The 20,577-nt window shown below is 39.7% G+C and overlaps 1 protein-coding gene across 1 annotated transcript in view; it reads right to left on the bottom strand.

Moving 5' to 3' along the window:
* DNAH5 (dynein axonemal heavy chain 5) overlaps nt 1-20,577 on the bottom strand; it is a 314,041-nt gene that overhangs the window by 216,822 nt on the left and 76,642 nt on the right. The window contains exons 6-15 of the mRNA XM_061129706.1: nt 19,750-19,887; nt 18,801-18,977; nt 17,159-17,272; nt 16,384-16,491; nt 13,804-13,926; nt 11,802-12,017; nt 7,890-7,997; nt 4,405-4,490; nt 2,645-2,966; nt 1,479-1,685 (exon numbers count right to left, since the gene is read on the bottom strand). Coding sequence (XP_060985689.1) covers nt 1,479-1,685; nt 2,645-2,966; nt 4,405-4,490; nt 7,890-7,997; nt 11,802-12,017; nt 13,804-13,926; nt 16,384-16,491; nt 17,159-17,272; nt 18,801-18,977; nt 19,750-19,887 — 1,599 coding nt within the window. The remainder of the gene's footprint in view (nt 1-1,478; nt 1,686-2,644; nt 2,967-4,404; nt 4,491-7,889; nt 7,998-11,801; nt 12,018-13,803; nt 13,927-16,383; nt 16,492-17,158; nt 17,273-18,800; nt 18,978-19,749; nt 19,888-20,577) is intronic.

Genomic DNA, 20,577 nt, shown 5'->3' with positions numbered 1-20,577 from the left:
AATCCCCCTCCCACCTCCCTCTCCATCCCATACCCTTGGCTTTCTTGACACTTAGCTTCTACCTGCCTCAAAGTCCAATCCTTAATTTCATTAGCATATCTGTCCTCTTCTAGCAGACCTGTTAATATTGGATCAACTCAGAGTTTAATGAAGGCTCTTTACTCTTCTTTATATTCTCCTCCTTCTCATGCAGGACAATGACTTTAAAGAGCAACTGTATTCTGATAGGGCTTCCCAGATGGCACAGTGGTAAGGAATCTGCCTGCAATGCAGGAGACACCAGAGACATGGGTTTGAGCCCTGAGTCATGAAGATCCCCTGGAGTAGGAAATGGCAGCCTGCTCCAGTATTCTTGCCTGGAAAATTCCATGGACAGGGGGGCCTGGGATGCCACAGTCGATGGGTTGCAAAGAGTCAGACATGCCTAAAAACACACATATATACTCTGATGACCCTCAAAAATATGTCTTCAACTTTGACTTCTCCACTCAACTCCAGACATATATAATCTGTCTGCATGGACAACACCTCTACTTCAATCTCTAAAGAATCATCTTATACTTGAGATGGGAGTTATTGATTCCCTTCAGCCCCCCAAAACAAACTAGTTCCAGTCTTTACCATCTCCATGACTGGACTTTCCATTCGGGGCCACAGCAGGTTATTGGACATGTGGGCAGAACACAAGCAGCACAGTAAAGGAGTTGGACGGAGCTTAGCGACTGAACAATAACAACCGTACATGTTAGCCCCACTTCGAGTAAATCCATCGAGTTGCTCACACTCAGAACAAAGGTATCACCTTTGAGTTCTCTCATAACCTGCCTGTCGACCTCATTCTCTAATCCACTGATCTACGACTCAACTGCATCTTAGTTCAGTCACCAACTTCTCCATCCTAAATTGTACCACAGCCTGCAAACTAGCTTCACTTTGACCCTTTGTTGTTGTTCAGTCACTAAGTCGTGTCTGGCTCTTTTTCGATCCCACGGACAATAGCCTGCCAGGCTCCTCTGTCCACGGGATTTCCTAGGCAAGAATACTGGGCTGAGTTGCCATTCCCTTCTGCAGGGGATCTTCCCAACCCAAGGAAGTCTCCTGCCTTGGCAGGCAAATTCTTTACCACTGAACCAGCTAGGAAGCCCCCATAGTGACCCGCCTGTCCCTTAAAAATCACCTAGCAGCAAGAATGTTTTTGTAGTAAAGGACACCACGCCTTTTTCTCCTGCTCAGATTCCTCTAATGGCTTCCCTATGCACTCCAATATGTACCCTTAGTTTACCTGGCCTTTGCCAACTCCACTTTCTGGCCTCAGTCACTCCACTACAGTCATCCTGGGTACTTTCTGTTCCTCAACAATGACACACCACTAGATTTTTTTTTTTAATGCACACTGGAGTTGCATTAAATGCATTTTGTAAAAAAAATGCATTTTGTAATGAACCCAAGATGGGAAAAAAAAAAAAAAAGTACCATACCTTCATGTTACTGAAGTTCTTCTTGTATGTGTCTCGTTTCTGGAAAAGAGCAGCTGCAAATGGTGAAACTTGTAGACCCATCTGTGACATACACTCTATTTCTCTAAATAAGGTTAGTATCTGAGGATCAAAGTTTACAAACAGTTCCCCTGTGCCAGGAGCCTTCACCAATAAAGAAGCCTCAAGTCCTATGTGAATTTCTTCAGTCTGCAAGGAAAGAGCAACATTACTATTATTAGAGAGTTCAGTGCATGTACAGGGTATCTAACTCGTCCATTTCTGGGAATAAAGATTATTGTGCGTCCTTTCATGGGTTTGAGCTTCGCAAACTAAAGACGATGGGTCTCTTACTCTTCTCCTAACTTCACTTTCGGGGGGGGGAGCCTTAAAACTCTTGGTGGTGATGTACAGTCAGTTCAACAAAATGCTTTGGTCGTGAATCTCTTATATTTGATAAGTGGATACTGCAATAGAGGTGACTTCTCAAAAGTCACTTTGCTCCCTGATATCTTCATGCCAACTCAGTTATTTTTCCTAATAAAAGTTTCAGGAAACCTACTAAACTCAGTTTTCAGTTATTTAGAAAAGCAATGAAAAACACTACAGAGACATCTCTGTTATTGATTCAGACACCAAAAGTTGAACTAGGAAGGTGAGATACCATTTTAGAGGCCTTGTTAGGCTGAATTTTATCCTCCAAAATACTTCCTGCCAATCTACCAAGAAATATAAGTGTTGGTAGGGCATGAAATATAATTTGATTAACCTAGTATGACCAAATAAAAATTAAAACTTTGCTTAACAGGCATGCTGGTGTTTATGGACACTTAATGGAGAAAAAAAGAGCTTAATGGAAAAACAAAAAAAGAAGTCCTAATCAACCAGGTAAAGAAACCAATAAACAAGACTTTCTTCCTTAGGAGTTTATAAATTAAATAAAAATAAGTTTCTGTTACCTGGCTTTATGATCTTTTTTCCAAAATTAAAAATTGTTTTCCTTCATGGATATGTTATACCCTTTGACTGATTACTTGCAGTCAACCAACCCTATCTTATAAAATAGACAAAGTCAACTTTCTACAGGAGTAAAACTGCCCAAGGTAGTAGAGGATTCCCCAGGGATCTGACAGCAGCAGCAGCATCATAGAGCGTTAAGTCAGACTCACTTGCTGAAGCCACGCCCTGTGGTAGAGAACCTCAAACTCCAGGAGGACCTTGGCCAGCCTGTTGTAACTGCGAATCACGGGCTTCGCTTCCGCAGTCCGGAGCACAGATGGGTGCTTCTGGAAAAGCTGCATCGGTTGCTGAATCCTGTGGAAGAGCTGCCGGGCCCACAGAATCTTCCCAGCAATGGGAGGCTGGTCTCGAGCCAAAGGTGGGTCGTTTTTCTGCTTTGTATACAGCTTCGAGATCATATCAATGTCAGCCCCGTAGTTTTCAAGGATACGCTGGTATTTGTCATCAATACCAAGATTAGGTATGTTCAATCTGTTATTTTTTTTAAAGTGAAAGGCTTGAATTAATGGGATGATATTGAGAACTTCTGTCTATTAAGACCTATTTTAAACATATGCTGACATATTTATTATCTTTTTAACTGCATGCCAGGAGACTTGGTATCTTGTCTTTTCATTATTGTTTAGATCTAAATATATTTAAATTTCTAGGGTTTTTTTTTAATTCAAAAGAGGAGACCTAAAAGTTCTAAGCATACGTTTTTGAGGTCTAATTTAATTGCATTGTGGTTTAAAAGCTTGGTCCATATGATACTGGGTATTTGAAAATTTTAATTCATTTTTATGGTCTTTTCCATGGTTATTCTTCATAAATATTGTTGTATGGAATTTATATATGTCCTCTAAGTGAAACTTGAAAATTGCATTTTTATGTTTTTACTAATTTTTTGTCCTATCAATAAATAAAAGAACTACCTTGAACAGCCAAAAATATATATATATATTTGCTGATTGAAGAGAATGAAGTATTTACTTGGCATGCTAAAAAAGCAAAATGGGGACCTCCTTGGCAGTCCAATGGTTAAAACTTCCCATTCCAATGCAGGGAGTGTGGGTTCGATCCCTGCTTGGGGAACTAAGATCCCTCATGCCTTGTGGCCCAAAACCAAAACATAAAACAGAAGAAACATTGCAATAAATTCAATATTTGTTAGTTGTTCAGTCACATCCAACTCTTTGTGATCCCACCAACTGTGGCCCACCAGGCTCCTCTGTCTACAGAATTCTCCAGGCAAGAATACTGGAGGGGGTTGCCATTCCCTTCTCCAGAATATCTCCCCAACCCAGGGATTGAACCCAGCTCTCCACCATCACAAGCAGATTGTTTACCATTTGAGCCATAAGGGAAGTCCAGATTCAATAAAGATCTTAAAAGTAAAATTATTTTTTAAAAAATCAAAATGGAATCTGTCCATCAATCATACGGCAATAGAGTGGCTGTGAGGTTTTGTTTGTTTGTTTGTTTGTTTGTTTGTTTGTTTTCTTTTTTATGTCTTGTGGGATCTTAGTTCCCCAGCCAGAAAGTGAACCTGGGCCCTTGGCAGTGAAAATGCAGAGTCCTAATCACTGAACTGCCAGGGAATTCTCTGAAGTGTTTCATTTTTTTTTTAAATATAGCATCAATAAATAGTGTCAATCCTTAAAACCTAGTCAAAACTATTGGTAAGAGTTTCTTCAAATTACTTAAACATTAACTGCTATTATGATAGGCAGTCACAAGGTACTTCAAAACTGAGAGGAAATAAACCTGTAATCCTCTGAAGAACTTAAATTTGTGGTCTTGTTATTCAGATTGTCAAGAGAGAATTTTCTTCCCATTAGAATATGAAATAATAATAACAATAATAATGTAAGCTAAACTATGTTCGTATTATCCCAATTTGGAAAACAGAAGTCTTTCAAATTTTTACCTTTCAAATTTCTTTAACATACTTAGAGCTTGATTTGTGTTTTGAATCTTTTCAAATGTAACATCCATGAACTTCTGCAACTCTTTCTGAAACAGAATGAAGTCTGACGATGAACAATGAGTTAGCATTGCAAAGAAATCCTATTTAGCAACAAGATAAAAGAGCTCCCCATTCTCTGCAAACACACCCTATAGGACAAAATACAACAGCAGATGTAATGCTCATCTAAGTTTAAAGAAAGATAAATGTCCAGAAGTCAGAACAAAGAGGGACTTGAGAGCCAGAGTAGTCAGGGGGTTGGTGCCATGGCAGGACCCAGGGATAATGGACCACATATTTCCACGACAAACATCACATCTTAGGACCATGAAATCTTCCTGAACTGAAGAACTGTACAGTTAGCCTACCTAAATAAACCCTCAGATGTTATCACTATATAAAAGTATCCAAGTATAAACTAAGCAGAACTAGCACATTCACAATGCTTCCACTCCCTCCCTTTAATTGATACAAAGATACACAAATAGACAACAAGCACATGAAAAGATGCTTAGTATCACTAACCATTGTGCTCAGTCGCTAAGCCGTATCAGACTCTTTGTGACGCTGTGGACTGTAGCCCACCAGGTTCCTCTGTCCCTCTCTCTAACTTGGGACACAGTAAATCTTTACAGGGCTTCCCTGGTACTTCAGATGGTAAAGAATCCACCTGTCCTCCTTATAAGTTCTCTAGGACTTGTTTGGAACATGTCAATTTATCTTTGAATCCTCACTTGCTGGTATAACATCAGATTATTATACTTTTATAGTTAGTCATTTTGGCCACTATTTGCCCTTTTTAAGATATATTCATTAGTTTGTTCTAACATATATGTACTTATATTTCAATCATGTTACATGTCAGATATGATCTTTGAGGGCAAATCAACTCTATGTACTTCTGTACCCATAACCTACAGCATAGAAGCCTAATATGCATTTAATGTACAGTCAATGCATGTTTAATTACAATAAATCTAATTCTTATGTTTTACTATCATATCCATAATTATCTTTCTTTTCCATTTTTTCTTAAAATAAACATCTCATTGTGTCATTTAGTTTATGTGCCATTTAAAGTAAAAGCTGTGATTTTTTTCAGATCTGATGTCCCTAGTATATGTGGGACTTGGATGTGATTTTTTTACAGGTTCAGTTCAGTTCAGTCACTCAGTCGTGTCTGACTCTTTGGGACTCCATGGACTGCAGCACGCCAGGCCTCCCTGTCTATCACCAACTCCCAGAGTTTACTCAAAGTCATGTCCATTGAGTTGGTGATGCCATCCAACCATCTCTCCTCCTGCCCTCAATCTTTCCCAGCATCAGGGTCTTTTCAAATGAGGCAGCTCTTTGCATCAGGTAGCCAAAGTATTGGAGTTTCAGCTTCAACATCAGGTTATACTCCACTTTTTAAAGGTTATACTCCATTTATAGTTATTGTAAAATATTGGCTATGTTCCCCATGTTGTACAATATGTCCTTGTAGCTTATTCTATACCTAATAGCTTCTACCTCTTAGTCTCCTACCCCTATCTTGCCTCCCCTTCTCTCTCCCCACTGGTAATCACTAGTTTGTTTTCTATATCTATGAATCTGCTTCTCTTTTCTTATATTCACTGTTTATTGTGTTTTTTAGGTTCCATATATAAGTGACATCACACAATTTGTCTTTCTCTGCCTGACCTGTATCACTTAGCATAGTCTGATGGTGGTGGTAGTGGTGGTTTAGTGGCAAAATTATATCCGACCCTTTGCCACCCCTTGGACTGCAGCCCACCAGGCTTCTTTGTCCATGGGGACTCTCCAGGCAAGAATACTGCAGTGGGTAGCCATTCCCTTCTCCAGGGGATCTTTCTGACCCAGAGACAGAACCTGCAGCTCCTGCATTGCAGGTGGACACTTTACCACTGAGCCACCGGGGACTAGTTCTCATTAATTCACAAATCATACACTAACTCAGCAAACATTCTTTGGTCTCCAATTCTATAAAGTCCCATCCCCTAGGGCCTGGAGACATAGATAGGAATGAACACAATTCCTGCCCTCAAGGTGTTCACCACCTACCCATATCCAGCATGTGAACTACTCAAGGACTATGTGATCAGAAAGTGCCAGGACACACAAACGAAGACTGGACAAATCAACACTGACCATGGAGCATAGGCTCAGGATCTACCATTACTCATCAGCTTCCAGCAAGAGATCAAGAGTCACAGACCTTATGTCTGAGTCAGCCCCCAGAGAGGTCATTGCTTAGATTATTACAGGCACTCTATCTTTCCATCACCTGAAATTTCTCTTATAAGATAATGGTTAAAAACGTGAATCCTAGTGCTAGACTGCCTACCACTCAACATCTCTGTGACTGTGGGCAACTTCACTATGTCTCATTTTCCTCCGTTCCAGAAAGAGTGTGATAAGAGGACACACTTTATCAGATTATTGTGAGTATTAAGTGAATTAACACCTATAAAGTGCCTAGAACAGACCTGACATACAGTTAGCAAGTTTTATTATAATGCCTTCTCCACTGAACCCATCCCTCCAAAAATGACTCAGAGCTCTTTCTCCCTTGAAGTGTACAAGCATATTTCAAGCCAAAAATTCTGGAAAAGAAGGAACAGAACAGCCATTTTCATTTTATTGTCAGAAAACATGGAAAGAAGTCTGCACATTGATTACGGTGGACATCCATTAGTGTGTCTCCCAACCTTACCCTCCCTGGTTCTCCTCATCTGGTAGTAAATACACCCAGCCATGCCAAGGGGTCCCATGCCCTCTGCATTTACCACATGACCCCACAGGAATGAGGCGCAACACTGGAACTCTGACCAATCCAACCCATCCTTAGACATTGGGAGCTAAGAGTAGGCCCATGTTATGTCCTCAGAAGCTGCTGATGGCTGTGGGCTGATCTGCAGTGAGCGGAGAGAGTTGGGGAAGCAGGAGGAAGGGCAGGAGAACGAAGAGAATGGGGCTTTGAGACCAAGAGGGGTCAAGGTACTGAGTCAGCCCTGGTACCACTGTTTCAAGGCCAGCTAGACTCCTGCTTTTGGGATCCGACAAACTTCGCTGACCATTTGCTCAAGCTATCATTGGTCATAATCACTGCTATAAAGTAACAAACAAATGGAAATGAATTTCTATATTCTAATAACTACATTTCAACAGAGGATAGCAGTTAGCTTTCTAAGATCTAAAATGAAATACATGCAGAAATCTGTGATTACAGCTTGTTATCCAAAGCTGTATTTATAACCCTTTAATCCATGAGAAAGAACCTTCGATTATTCATGTGAAATCATAAAATGCAGGTCAAGCTCGCTATTGGTCACCTCCGTGATGAAGATGCCTCTTCCTTCCGAATGGGTAATGATTAGCAGCAAGACACAGAATGGAAAAAGTAAACACCAGACTGTCAACAGGAATTTTATTATACAACCTACATGAAGGTCATTAATCTGCTTGCAAAACTCTTCATAATCCTGCTCGAATTCCATTTTCCGCTGGTCTAAGAAATTATACTCCTTTTTCTTTATGGTAGCAACAACACCCTGAAATAGTAGGAAACAAATAAGACAATAATTCAATGTTCTTGCATTATTTACATAAATATGACCTTTAAATTTAGAGCCTGTGCAATCATCCCCCAAAAATCAACTTAAGAGGAGCCATATATCTTTAATTATTCTCGTTGCCTCATGCATATTATAGATAGTACAATGTTGCCTGGTGCATTCAGAGAAACCACTTGGAAGCATTTTCATGTGACTTTATGTATTTCTGAAGAAACATTTAAAATAAATAAAAACCACATCTGAAAAGTAGATATTCTGTCTAAAAATGTCTTACAAATTATATCGAAAATAATAAAAAAAGAAGCCTAAAGTAGAATTTGCTAAAATATTTTTCATTAAAAAGTTTGTCTTCTCAGAAAATAGACTTTAAGAGAATGCAAACAACTTAGGAAGAATGCAATTATATTATAGTAGCTACAGGTGAAAAACTACCTTCCAAGCTTCAAATGTCCTAAATAAAATATCAAACCACAATCTACCATTTAAAGAATCTCTAGAATTAATTGCTTCCTCCTGCCCTGCAAAGCTGCAGTTTGTGACTATAAGAGTACAAACTAGGTAACTCATCTTCTTGAAAATACTATTATCTGAAGTTTTGTTTACTCTGAATAATGAGCTCTAATGCTCTGTGATCATTCTTAACCAGGTACTAAGCCATTCTCAAAGTCGGGTGCCCACACTGTTGACAGAGGCATATAATTTTTATGAAGAATGTTGGACCAGCTTCCACAAATGCCTCTTCAAAGCCATTTCCATTTAAACATTAACTCAAACCTCTCAATAGACAAAAGTGCCTAAGTTGCATAAATTCCTGAATCAAGTTTACTACTCTATATACAATTTATAATTGTATAATCAAGTTTACAATTGCATATACTGTGGTATATACATACAATTGTATGTACATAAATATGCACACAGTAGTACTATATGTAGTACTTAGTCACCTAGTCATGTCTGACTCTTTGCTACCCCATGGACTGCAGCCCACCAGGCTCCTCTGTCCATGGAGATTCTGCCATGCCCTCCTCCAACGGACAAGCCCAACCCAGGGTTCGAACCCAGGTCTCCCACATTGTAGGTGGATTCTTTACCGACTGAGCCACCAGGAAAGCCCCAAAGATACAGGCTGCAGCTTGGTGGTGGTGGTTTAGCCGCTAAGTCATGTCTGACTCTTGTGACCCCATGGCCTGTAGCCTGCCAGGCTCCTTTCCCCATGGGATTCTACAGGTAAGAATAATGGAGTCGGTTGCCATTTCCTTCTCCAGTATATGTATACAATTGCATGTGTATATATACATATATAATTGTATACATAAAATATATGTATGCAATTGCACATGTGCTATTGCATGGAAATACCAGTATTCTTGCCTGAAGAATTCCTTGGACAGATGAGCCTAGTGGGCTACAGTCCACAGGATCACAAAGAGTTGGACACAACTAAGTGCAGCATGCAATTTTATACATATACACACAATTATATATAACATAACTATATATATATATAAAATGATACCCATCATGTTATAGGAAATGTATAAAAGAAGCATGGAACTGCTGTATGGCCCAGCGGTCCCACTTCTGGGCATACACACTGAGGAGGCCAGATCTGGGGGAGACGCGTGCACCCCAGTGTTCATTGCAGCACTGTTTGTAATAGCCGGGACATGGAGGCAGCCTGGATGCCCATCGGCAGATGAATGGATGGGGAGGCTGTGGGGCATATACACCATGGAATATTGCTCAGCCATTAAAAAGAGTTCATTTGAACCAGTCCTAGTGAGATGGATGAAGCTGGAGCCCCTTGTACAGAGTGAAGTGAGCCGGAAAGACGGGGAACATTGCAGCATACTAACACATGTATGTGGAGTTTGGAAGGATGGTGACGATAGCCCTGTGTGCAGGACAGAGGAGGAGATGCAGAGGTGCAGAGCAGACTTTTGGGCTCTGTGGGAGAGGGCGAGGGTGGGATGTTTCGAGAGGAATCGGGTGGAGAGGGAGGTGGGAGCGGGGATTGGGATGGGGAGGAAGTGTAGATCCATGGCTGATTCATGTCGGTGTATGACAGGACCCACTGGAATGTTGTGAAGTAATAAGCCTCCAACTAATAAAAAAATTAAAAAAAAAAAAAAAGAAGCATGGAAAAGCTATATTCCTACATGTTCAGGTGGTATTTTAAAGGATTTGGGGCCCTTAGAAAATTCTACTCTATAAATGGATTTAATGGTCCACTTAAAAATACTGAGTAAATAAGCTGATCAACCATGACCTTTAAACCATCTAATCAAACTCAACCTACTAAATCATTTACTTGTCAGATATTTATTGCACACCCATTATATGCCAGTAAACTTTGCAGATACAGGAATGAACAGAACAAAGAAACATTCCCGCCCTCAGGAGCTTTTATATCTTCAGTGGGGGAAGGGGAGATCTAGGTTTATCACAAAAAATGATCAGGATCGATTCAAACAGTGATAAGTAACATGACATAGAGTGAGGTAAAACAGAGATCAAGGAAAACTTAACTGAGAGGGTATTTAATCAAGATCTGGAGGCCAAGGAGGAAAGAATCATGTGATGATTCGGAGGCAGAACTTTCCAGAAGAAAGGCTCTGCAAGCCCGAAGGTGGACTGAGGTGGCCTGTTCTGTGTCCGGAGAACACCAAATGAGGAGACTAGGAGCAGGGGAGGCAGCCAGGGTGGTGGACAGGACCCTGAAGCCATACAAGGAGCATCAGTGTCATTTCCATGGCCACCATTTTGAGCTTCTTCCATTGGTTGTAACATACAAAAATCTCACCTTACACTTTCACAAACCATCTACATTTTATCTCAATACATTCTGATACATCCACTTGAGATTCTGAAAGCAATTTTTCTTCCCAGTATTTTTATCAGATTAGAATAGCCTTTATCTGCATTTGGCTGTACAGTTCAACTTCTCCTTCAAAAATAAACTTTGAAATATGCTCCAAAGTTATTGTTTCATTAAGAATGAAAACTAATTAGATTCCAAACTGAAAAATAAATGGATATAGTCCATCTCTGTCGTGCACAACTGTCAGTTTCAAAGAATAGATTATCCACCTTGAAGATTACATACAGCTCAGCGAAAATATTTCCTGGTAGATAGAAAAGGTTTTTCTTTTTCCCCCTGAATCTGATATACTCAGGAAACAAAAAGATTCCTTATACTGACCTAAACTGTTAGAGGAGAAAAATCAATGAGTGACAGTAATTTATATGATCCTTTTCAAATTCAAGGACAAAAAGAAAAACTAAGATTTAGTGTCACTGTCCCCAAACAAGAAAAAACTGACTATATTCATTATTAAATTCATATTAAAATTCATGTTAAAAACATGAATCCATATAAAATGCTTAACTGCAGATATAATCAGATATCATTCAGAATTCAGTGTCAAGTAGAGCCTAACACAGTATATGCTTGATTAAATATTTCTTACATGAATAAATGAAATAATAAGTTATATTTAAACATTTTTCTTGTGCTACTAATGAAAACGCTTTTACTAATGATGATTAATTTTAGACTATTGGGAAGTCATTCTTATAATCACATATCTGAAAAGAATATATTAGCACCATTGCACAATTCTCAAATAAATTTAACTGCTTTATTGTTTAAGGGCCATAAGCTTATCTTTTGCACTAGAGACTATAATCTGAAGCATTCTAAATAGTCATTTGCATAAAAACATTAAAATTTTATTCATGGATAAGAGTAGCAAATTGAGTTTTGAAGTACAGTACCTGGTATTTAGTGATCATGTTTTCCAGCCCTTCAATTTTAGAATCTTGCAGGACTGAGTATATCTTGAAGGTTGTAAAGATATCCATTATCTTGGCAAGACGTCTATGAAAAGTTTCAAATTTCCCAAAAATATACATCTCACTGAATTCAAATTGTTTTTCACTTGGATCTTGTTTAAGCTTTTGTTTTGTCTTGTGAAAGCAGTGCTGGTATTCCTTAAAATTAAAAACCAAAATACAAGAAAGGGAACACAACAAAGACATCAACCTTATTCTCTTAAGTGAAGGTGATAGCAAATTCAGGGTGGAATTACAAAATCTTTCCATTTCATACCTCTGTAGTCACTCACTCATCAGCCTGGGATGTAATCTTTTCCTGGCCCCCAACCTAGCAAACTCCCAATTTTTTTTTTTTTTTTTTTTTTGCCATGAGGCATGCAGAACTTCTCCGACCAGGGATTGAACCTGTGCCCCCTGCATTAGAAGCTCGGAGTCTTAACCACTGGACCACCAGGGAAGTCCAAACTCCTAACTGTTCATAATATATCTCAAAGATTCAAGCCTTTCCACCTGGGTCTCACTGTGTTAGGAGAAGCCTAACTCTTCATTTAGCTCCCTGTTTGTCTATAAGAAGCTTAAGGAAACAACTTCATCTTTGTATCTCTAGTACTTAGTGTGGTGTTGGGAAATAGAAAGTCCCCTAAAGGGTAAAGTAAGTGAATAAATTTGGGGGGCTGATTTATTAGCATTCAACTTTTCTTAACAGTGAAAGATTACCATTCTTTTTAGCAACCACTAATATGATAACTGGGGGCCCAGTTATCATACTACCCTCCATACTACCCCCATACTACCCTGGCACTAGTGGTAAAGAACCTGCCTGCCAATGCAGCAGCCGTAAGAGACTCGTGTTCGATCCCTGGGTCGAGAAGATCCCCTGAAGGAGGGCATGGCAACCCACTCTAGCATTTTTGCTTAGAGAATCCTATGGACACAGGAACCTGGCGGGCTACAGTCCATAGGGATGCAAAGTTGGACACAACTGAAGCAACTTCATATGCAACCACACGATATGATAACTGATAGATTATTTAATGGGTGGGACTTTCACAGTGGCCCAGGGGTTAAGAATCTGTCTGGCAATGCAGGACACAAGTTCGATCCCTGGTAGGGGAACTAGGATCCCACATGTCTTGGAGCAACTAAGTCTGCACGTTGCAACTAGAGAGTCTGTATACAGCAAGAAAATATCCCACATGATGTAATGAAGATACCCCATGCTACAACTAAAACGTGACACAGCCAGATAAATAAACACTTTTTTAAAAAAGGTATATTGGGTAGATGGCAGAGGAATAGGACGGGGAGACCACTTTCTCTCCTACAAATTCATCAAAAGAATAATTGAACGCAGAGCAAACTTCACAAAACAACTTCTGATCGCTAGCTGAGGTCATCGGGTGCCCAGAAAAGCAACGCATTGTCTTTGAAAGGAGGTAGGACAAAATATAAAAGATAAAAAGAGAGACAAAAGAGCTAAGGATGGAGATCCGTCCCGGGAAGGGAGTCTTAATAGAGGAAGTTTCCAAACACCAGGAAACCCTCGCAATGGCGGGTCTGGGGGAAGTTTTTGAATCTCGGAGGGCAACCTGACTGGGAGGGGAACAATAAATAAAACCCACAGATTACGTGCCTAGAAGCAACTCCCAGCAGAAAAGTACCCCAGATGCCCGCATCCGCCACCAGCAAGTGGGGGCGGAACGGAGAGGAGCGGGCGGCATTGCTTAGGGTAAGGACCGGGCCTGAGTGCCCTGAGGACAATCGGAGGGAGCTTTTGTGAGTTACCAACTTAAACTGTGGGATAGCAAGAGAGAGAGAGATAATTAACCGTCCTGAACACACTGCCGGCCGTTCGCAGAACAAAGGGACCGAGCAAGTCCAGAGAAAAAACATTGTAAAAATAATTTTAAAATTCTAAATATATTATTAAGTTGACTGTTACCTGCTTAAGTTTAATTGCAGATAGTATTTTTTCCACAACAACATCCTGTGGCTGGCTCCAGATTGAAGCAGTTCCATTGTTGGTAATATAGGCTTTACATGCAGATATCATCTGATTGGTCACCTGGAATTTTTCAATGAAATGATGTCAAGTACAGTAAGCAGCCATCAAGCATAAACTGGGCTAGAGGGTCCTCAGCTCTTCTAACCTCTCCGAATATGACATCTGTGAATAAATCTTCGGGTTTATGTTTTTCCTTCACAACTATGATCAAGCACTAACTATTTTTTTCCAGCTTTACTGAGGTATAATTGACAAACAAAAATTGTATATGCTTAAGGTTTACAAGTGATGCTTGGTATACATATTCATAACAGAATGATTAGCACAATCAAGTATTAACACATCCAACACCTCACATAATTACTATTTGTGTGCGTGTGTGTTGAGAAAACTTAAGATCTGCTCTTTAGCAATTTTCAACTAAACAACACAGTACTAAACATAGTCATCAAGCTGTACCTGGGGGCTTCCCTGCTAGCTCAGTTGGTAAAGAATCCGCCTGCAATGCAGGAGACCCCAGTTCGATTCCTGGTCCAGGAAGATCCCCTGGAGAAGGGATAGGCTACCCACTCCAGTATTCTTGGGCTTCCCTTGTGACTCAGCTGATAAAGAACCTGACTGCAATGTGAGAGACCTGGGTTCAATCCCTGTGTTGGGAAGATCCCCTGGAGAAGGAAACGGCTGCCTACTGAAGTTTTCTGGCCTGGAGAATTCCATGGACTGTATAGTCCATAGGGTCACAAAAAGTCAGACTTGACTGAGCAACTTTCACTTTCACTTTCAAGCTGTACATTAGACCCCAGAACTCGGTCATCTTACAACTTTAAGCTTGCAGCCTTTGACCAACATCTTCCCATTTTCCACACTCTCCCAGCCCCTGGCAACCACCATTCCACTCTCTGCTTCTAGTCAACCTTTTTAAGTTCTACACATCTCTTTTCAAAATGATTCGTAAAATCGCAGAGTTGGAGGTCTACAGAAAATCAACAATTCAGACCATTATGTTAATGCAGGATGAACATCTTAACCGACGAAGAAAGGATTCACTTCCCTACCTAAAAGCTATCAAGAGCTTTCTTAGTCTTCTTCAGCAGCCTTTTCTAAAATCTAACTCACAGTTTCCAAGTGCCATGAAAAGAACTGTCCACCCTGATCATTTCATGACACCATGATCTGTAGCAGAAATGTCAAAAGCAGAAGACAATAGAAAAAAAGAGTAAATATAAAGTATGTAAAGCCAACGCTTTATCCCTTTAAACCTAAAAAAAAAACTTTGGAATTCTACTGGGGATTTTTTAATTAATTAAAATGAAAATGGGATGACCGTACTGTACGTATGCCTGGGATTGCAGTGCAAAGGTTAGGTGAAACATGACTGGGCATGTGTTGATCGTGGGTAATCTGGGTGATACATACAAGGGGATCCAGTATACAATTATATTTCCTTTTGTACCGCCTGCAAATTTTTCACAATGAAAGGTTTTCAAAAATGAGAGAAATGGTGTTTTCACAGTTATGTTCTAAAACAAGCCTTGCAAATAAAATGCATGAAACCTGGACATGCATGGTAACACAAGTTGACTTTTGAGTCTTCTACTCGGGGAATACCCCTCCTGACTCCAACGTAACATTAAAGTATGAGGAGGATGGAAAAGGGTCTTGTGGGTTCCCCTCCTTTCTACCCAAATATGAGAGCAGATGAGATGGTTGGATGGCATCACCGACTCAATGGACATGAGTCTGAGTAAACTCCAGGAGTTGGTGATGGACAGGGAAGCCTGGCGTGCTGCAGTCCACGGGGTCACAAAGAGTCGGACATGACTGAGTGACTGAACTGAACTGAACTGAACACAGTCCTGAGGAGTGGGAAATGTCTCTATTTTAATACAACATTTAAAATTTTCACCTTGGTAATGAAAAAATCATTTCCTTCTTAGAGACTGTTCAAAAATGGGAAAAGCAACAATGTTCACCATAAACACTTATGAGTTAGGACATAAGGTTTAAACATCATTATGTTTTCTGGCAGAATCATTATAATTGCTTTATGGATTACTGGAACGTTGCAGTGGCTTTTATTACCATGATTACTGTTCTAATAACACCAAGTAAACAACCGTGGCATGAAATAAATTCGGAACAGCAGCACATAAAATATGAAACTGAAGATAGCCAGTTATATATAGCTTTTCTTAATTAAAATTTACCCAATAGGAAGAAATCATGTGCTAAATAACATAGGGAAAGAAATTCTAAAAAGAATCTTTTTCCATTTTTTATTACATAAATAATATCTTTTACAATTATTACTTTGGAAAATAATGCTTTATGATTTGCCAAAATCAGCTTCCCATGTATGTTTAATTCTATTTCTACCAAGAGATTAAGACTTTTTGGTAAATCGTAGGATACACAGACATTGGATTGTACCATTGTGGTAATTTCTAATTATAAAAAACAAAATTAACCATTGACAAGGAAATCTAAGTGAACATGGACTCTATGCTAGGCTCTTACCTTTACAAACAGAGATGTGATCTTCTCAGAAGTGTTATAGTAATGAGAGATACTGTAGATCATTTTAATTGCATTTACAAGAGTAGGAATAGCATCAATCATGGATATCTGGAAGATAGCACAAAACTTTTCAGGGAAACATATCAAAGTCAGCAAAATTCTAACAGGGTAATCACTCTGTCCTCATTAGAATAAAACTTAGGTAAAAGACTTTTATTTAAATTTTAAAATATTATCTAACATGTTCTATAAATATAACACATTGAGGGGTAATTTCATCTTAAATATTTAGCTATATTCAGTTAATCAAATTTTGTCTCAATGCAAGAAACATTAACATTCTGTTAAGGTCAAGGTGGTTGTGTTAACAGTTAATCTTGTAATAAACAAAACTAGGCACATCCGAAAGTTAAAAGATTTTTTTTAAAAATCAGCCAATAATTCTTCCCACCACTGTTTTGAATGTAGTCTAGGATGTCAATTGCAATATTTAATGGGAAATGGAATATACAATAAAATTTTTAACAATATAATACATATCTCAGAAAACATCAGAAAAATATACATATTTATGTAGAAAGAGATACATAGAAATAGACATGTATATGGATGTATATATGTATGCATATAGATGCACATATAATTTTCTTGAGAATAAAAAGAGGTTTCTAAGACTTTTCCAACAAACTAATATTCATGAACCAAAATTCCACACTCATTTCAGCTAGCATAAAAGGGTCATGAGTATACCAAAGAGGTAGAAATCTCAACTCACAGGGTCACTACTGTACAAGGGGTCACAGCACTTCTCAAGTGTATACAAATACTTAACATTGTCCTTTGCTTCATTAGCCGCATCAGTGATTCGAATATCCGTCTCCCGCCACGTCTAAGCACAATACAGGAAGGAAATTTTAGTGCAATGATTAATAGAGAAAATTCCAACTAACGACTGCATAAATGTCATCACACGTCCCAGGGGTCCAACTTTCAGTCTGTCCTGTGCCTCTTACGTAGAACTCAGTCCAGAGGGGTGAGGGGCCCTGCCATGCTGGAGAGCAATTAAAAATTTTTGACTAAATGTTTAAAGGTGTCTCTTCCAAGCCTTCGATCATGAAATCTAGTCAATAACTAGGACAGAGCATCGGGGGCAGGGGCAGCACTTTCATTTTCACCTACACTGTCTTCTCCACAGCCTGCTGAATCCATTTTGCACCTCACTCTGACATTTTCTATGACCAAGAACTGAAGGAAGCCTCCAGCCAACAGACAGCAAGGAACTGAATCCCACATGGGCAACCTGGAGGAAGATCCTCCCCCAGTCAGGCCTTCAGATGAGCCAACATCCTGACAACAACCTTAAGAGATCTCCAGTCAGATGATCCCAGCTAAGCTGCACCGAGGGCTTCCCAGGTGGCTCAGCAGTAAAGACTCTGCTTGCCAATGCAGGAGATGCAGGTTCAACCCCTGGGTCGGGAAGACTCCCTGGAGAAGGAAATGGCAGTTTGCTCCAGTATTCTTGCCTGGGAAATCCCATGGACAGAGGAGCCTGGTGGGCAGCAGTCCATGGGGTGGCATAAGAGTTGGACACAACTCAGTGACTACAGTCAGTCAATCAGTCAGTTCAGTGGCTCAGTCGTGTCCGGTTCTTTGCGACCCCATGAATCGCAGCACGCCAGGCCTCCCTGTCCATCACCAACTCCCGGAACTTACTCAAACTCCTGCCCATTGAGTCGGTGATGCAGTGACTACAAGCTGCACCTGAACCCCTGACCCGCAGACTGTGAGATAATATTTATTGTTTCAGGTGGTGAAGTTTTGGAGTAATTTGTTACACAGGGATATAAAACAAATACACCAGTTCTAAAAAAAAAAAATTAGAAGAGTTTAAGCCTTCATTATTACTACTCCTTGTTGGTCTGAATTCATAATATATAATCATGTTTTTATGTTACATATTAATGACTTACAAAGTCCTCTAGTAATACAGATACATACGTGTGTGTGCACATGTGTTCATCACTAAGTTGTGTCCAACTGTTTGTGACCCCTATGGACTGTAGACCGCCAGGCTCCTCTGTCCATGTGATTCTCCAGGTAAGAATACTGGAGTGGGTAGCCATTCCCTTCTCCAGGGGGATCTTCCCCACCCAGAGATCAAATTCAGGTCTCCTGCATTGGGGATGGAATCTTTACCATCTGAGCCACCAGGGAAGCCCATACATACATGTATACCAGCCAATAAATACCTTTCATTCAAAGGCTATTTCTATAGTTTGTAAAATTACAAAAGGGTGGTATCATTTAATCTTAAAGTTACTTTTTCATTAAGGTAGAATATCATTTTTCTGTTCCTAATTACTCTATGACATGCGTATAAAGAACTTCCATTCCCGCTTCATAAAGCAAAAGGTGACCTTCAGAAGTTTCGACTTGGCAGCAGCAAGCACTGCCAATACAGCCTTCACATCCGGGCTCTTCAGTTGATCCAAAAGGTAGTTAAATTTAGACAGTCTTTTTTTCCAGTACTCCAGCTCTGCTCGAGGCCCAAGGTCATCTGCCTCCTTCCGCAGCTGGTTGTTTTCAGCAAGGACCTGTGAATGCACAGGAGAACCGTGAGCCAGTGACTCAGCTGGAGATTTAAAAGTTACACATAAGCAAAATATAAGGAAATAAGTAAATTCTGCTATCTGAGTTATGATACATTTTTATTCATTTGCCTGCTTCGAATGACAGCCTTTTACTAACCTGAGATGTATCCATTTTTTAAATTTTAACAAAAATTTGGTTTACTCATTCTAAGTGAAAACTACTTGTTTAAGGAGCTTTCATAAACTTTTGGAGAATCTGATCTCAGAAACTTTCTTTGGCTTATTCACTTAGAACCTCGGAGAAATACAACCTTGCAAAGTCCTCACACCTTCAGTTGGTTCATTTCCATTATGCTTCCTTACTGATGTAACACCCAGCTTTCACTTTTCTGAAAATATTTTTTTAAAGATTAAGTCTCGAGCTTTGTCTTGGAAGACCCATTGAATTAGAAAGTTTCCTATAGTGCAGGCATTCTCTCCAAACTAACTACATCTTGAGGGAAAAAACTGACCAACTGCAGGCTTTTAGGTAGATAAGTATATAAAGTCATTTACTGTCATCTCCTAGAATTCTTATTATCTCTTCTTAACTAATGATGATAAATTAACATTGCAATGAACCTTTCATCTTTTTTAGGGACTTGCAGCAAAATACTTAGACAGATGGGACTGGGATGTGGTCTAACCTTCTTCTACTGGCTGGTTCAGTCACATGGCATGTGAACTAGTCAATGTTCAGAGAGCTAGTTTCTGATGTTTGATTTCTGAAAATTACCTGTTCTGTTTGTTTGATCCATACTTTCATACAACCTTCTATTTTTTCCATAGTCTCAGGGTTATTAGCTAGAGTCAAGAAGTCTATGGGTTCCTTCAATGTTTTCAGTTCAAATACGTCACACTTTTGAAGGTTCACCTAATTACAATGAAAGTTAAAGAATAAGATGATGTTACTTTACACACTACACACACACATACACACACACTCTTTCGGTTGATCCAGAAGGATCTTAAGGAGATTCTAACTGCCCTGCTCCCCGGGGAAATGCTCATGAAATCAGTGTGGGAATCCTCCTTAGGCATTGAGCACACCAGTAAAGCTGATTGGTCTGAATTAAAATTTGGGGTCAAAAAAATAGAAAAGTGAGCTAGAGAGAGACAGACACAATATCACAGAACTCGGGAACTGATAGAGAACTTAGAAATTAGAGTCAACTCATGAAGCCAAAGAAAATGGGGACCTTCAAAAAATGACTGAGGGGAGGGTAATCTATAATCTATCACATTCTTTTTTGAAACTAACCAGAGGGAAAGACTCTCATGTCCCTGTCCAGAAACAACAACAACAAAAAAAAAAAAACCCTTATAGTTAGCAAGTTCAATGGCAAATACACAGATTCATTTGGGGATGGAGGGGTGAAGAGGGGTAGGAAAGAAGGTGTGTTTGATTTTGACTTAACAGAGAAAGCTAAGGGGACTTCCCTGGCAGTCCAGTGGTTAAGAATCCATGCTTCCACTACAGGGGAGCTGGGTTTGGCCCCTGGTTGGGGACCTGCCACATGCAGGCACAGCCAAAAAAAGAAGAAAAGAAACCCACGGGTTTTTT

The sequence above is a fragment of the Dama dama genome, chromosome 25 (assembly GCF_033118175.1).
Source record: "Dama dama isolate Ldn47 chromosome 25, ASM3311817v1, whole genome shotgun sequence".
In the NCBI taxonomy this organism is placed as follows: Eukaryota; Metazoa; Chordata; class Mammalia; order Artiodactyla; family Cervidae; genus Dama; species Dama dama.
This window is presented reverse-complemented; position numbering and strand designations above follow the sequence as displayed.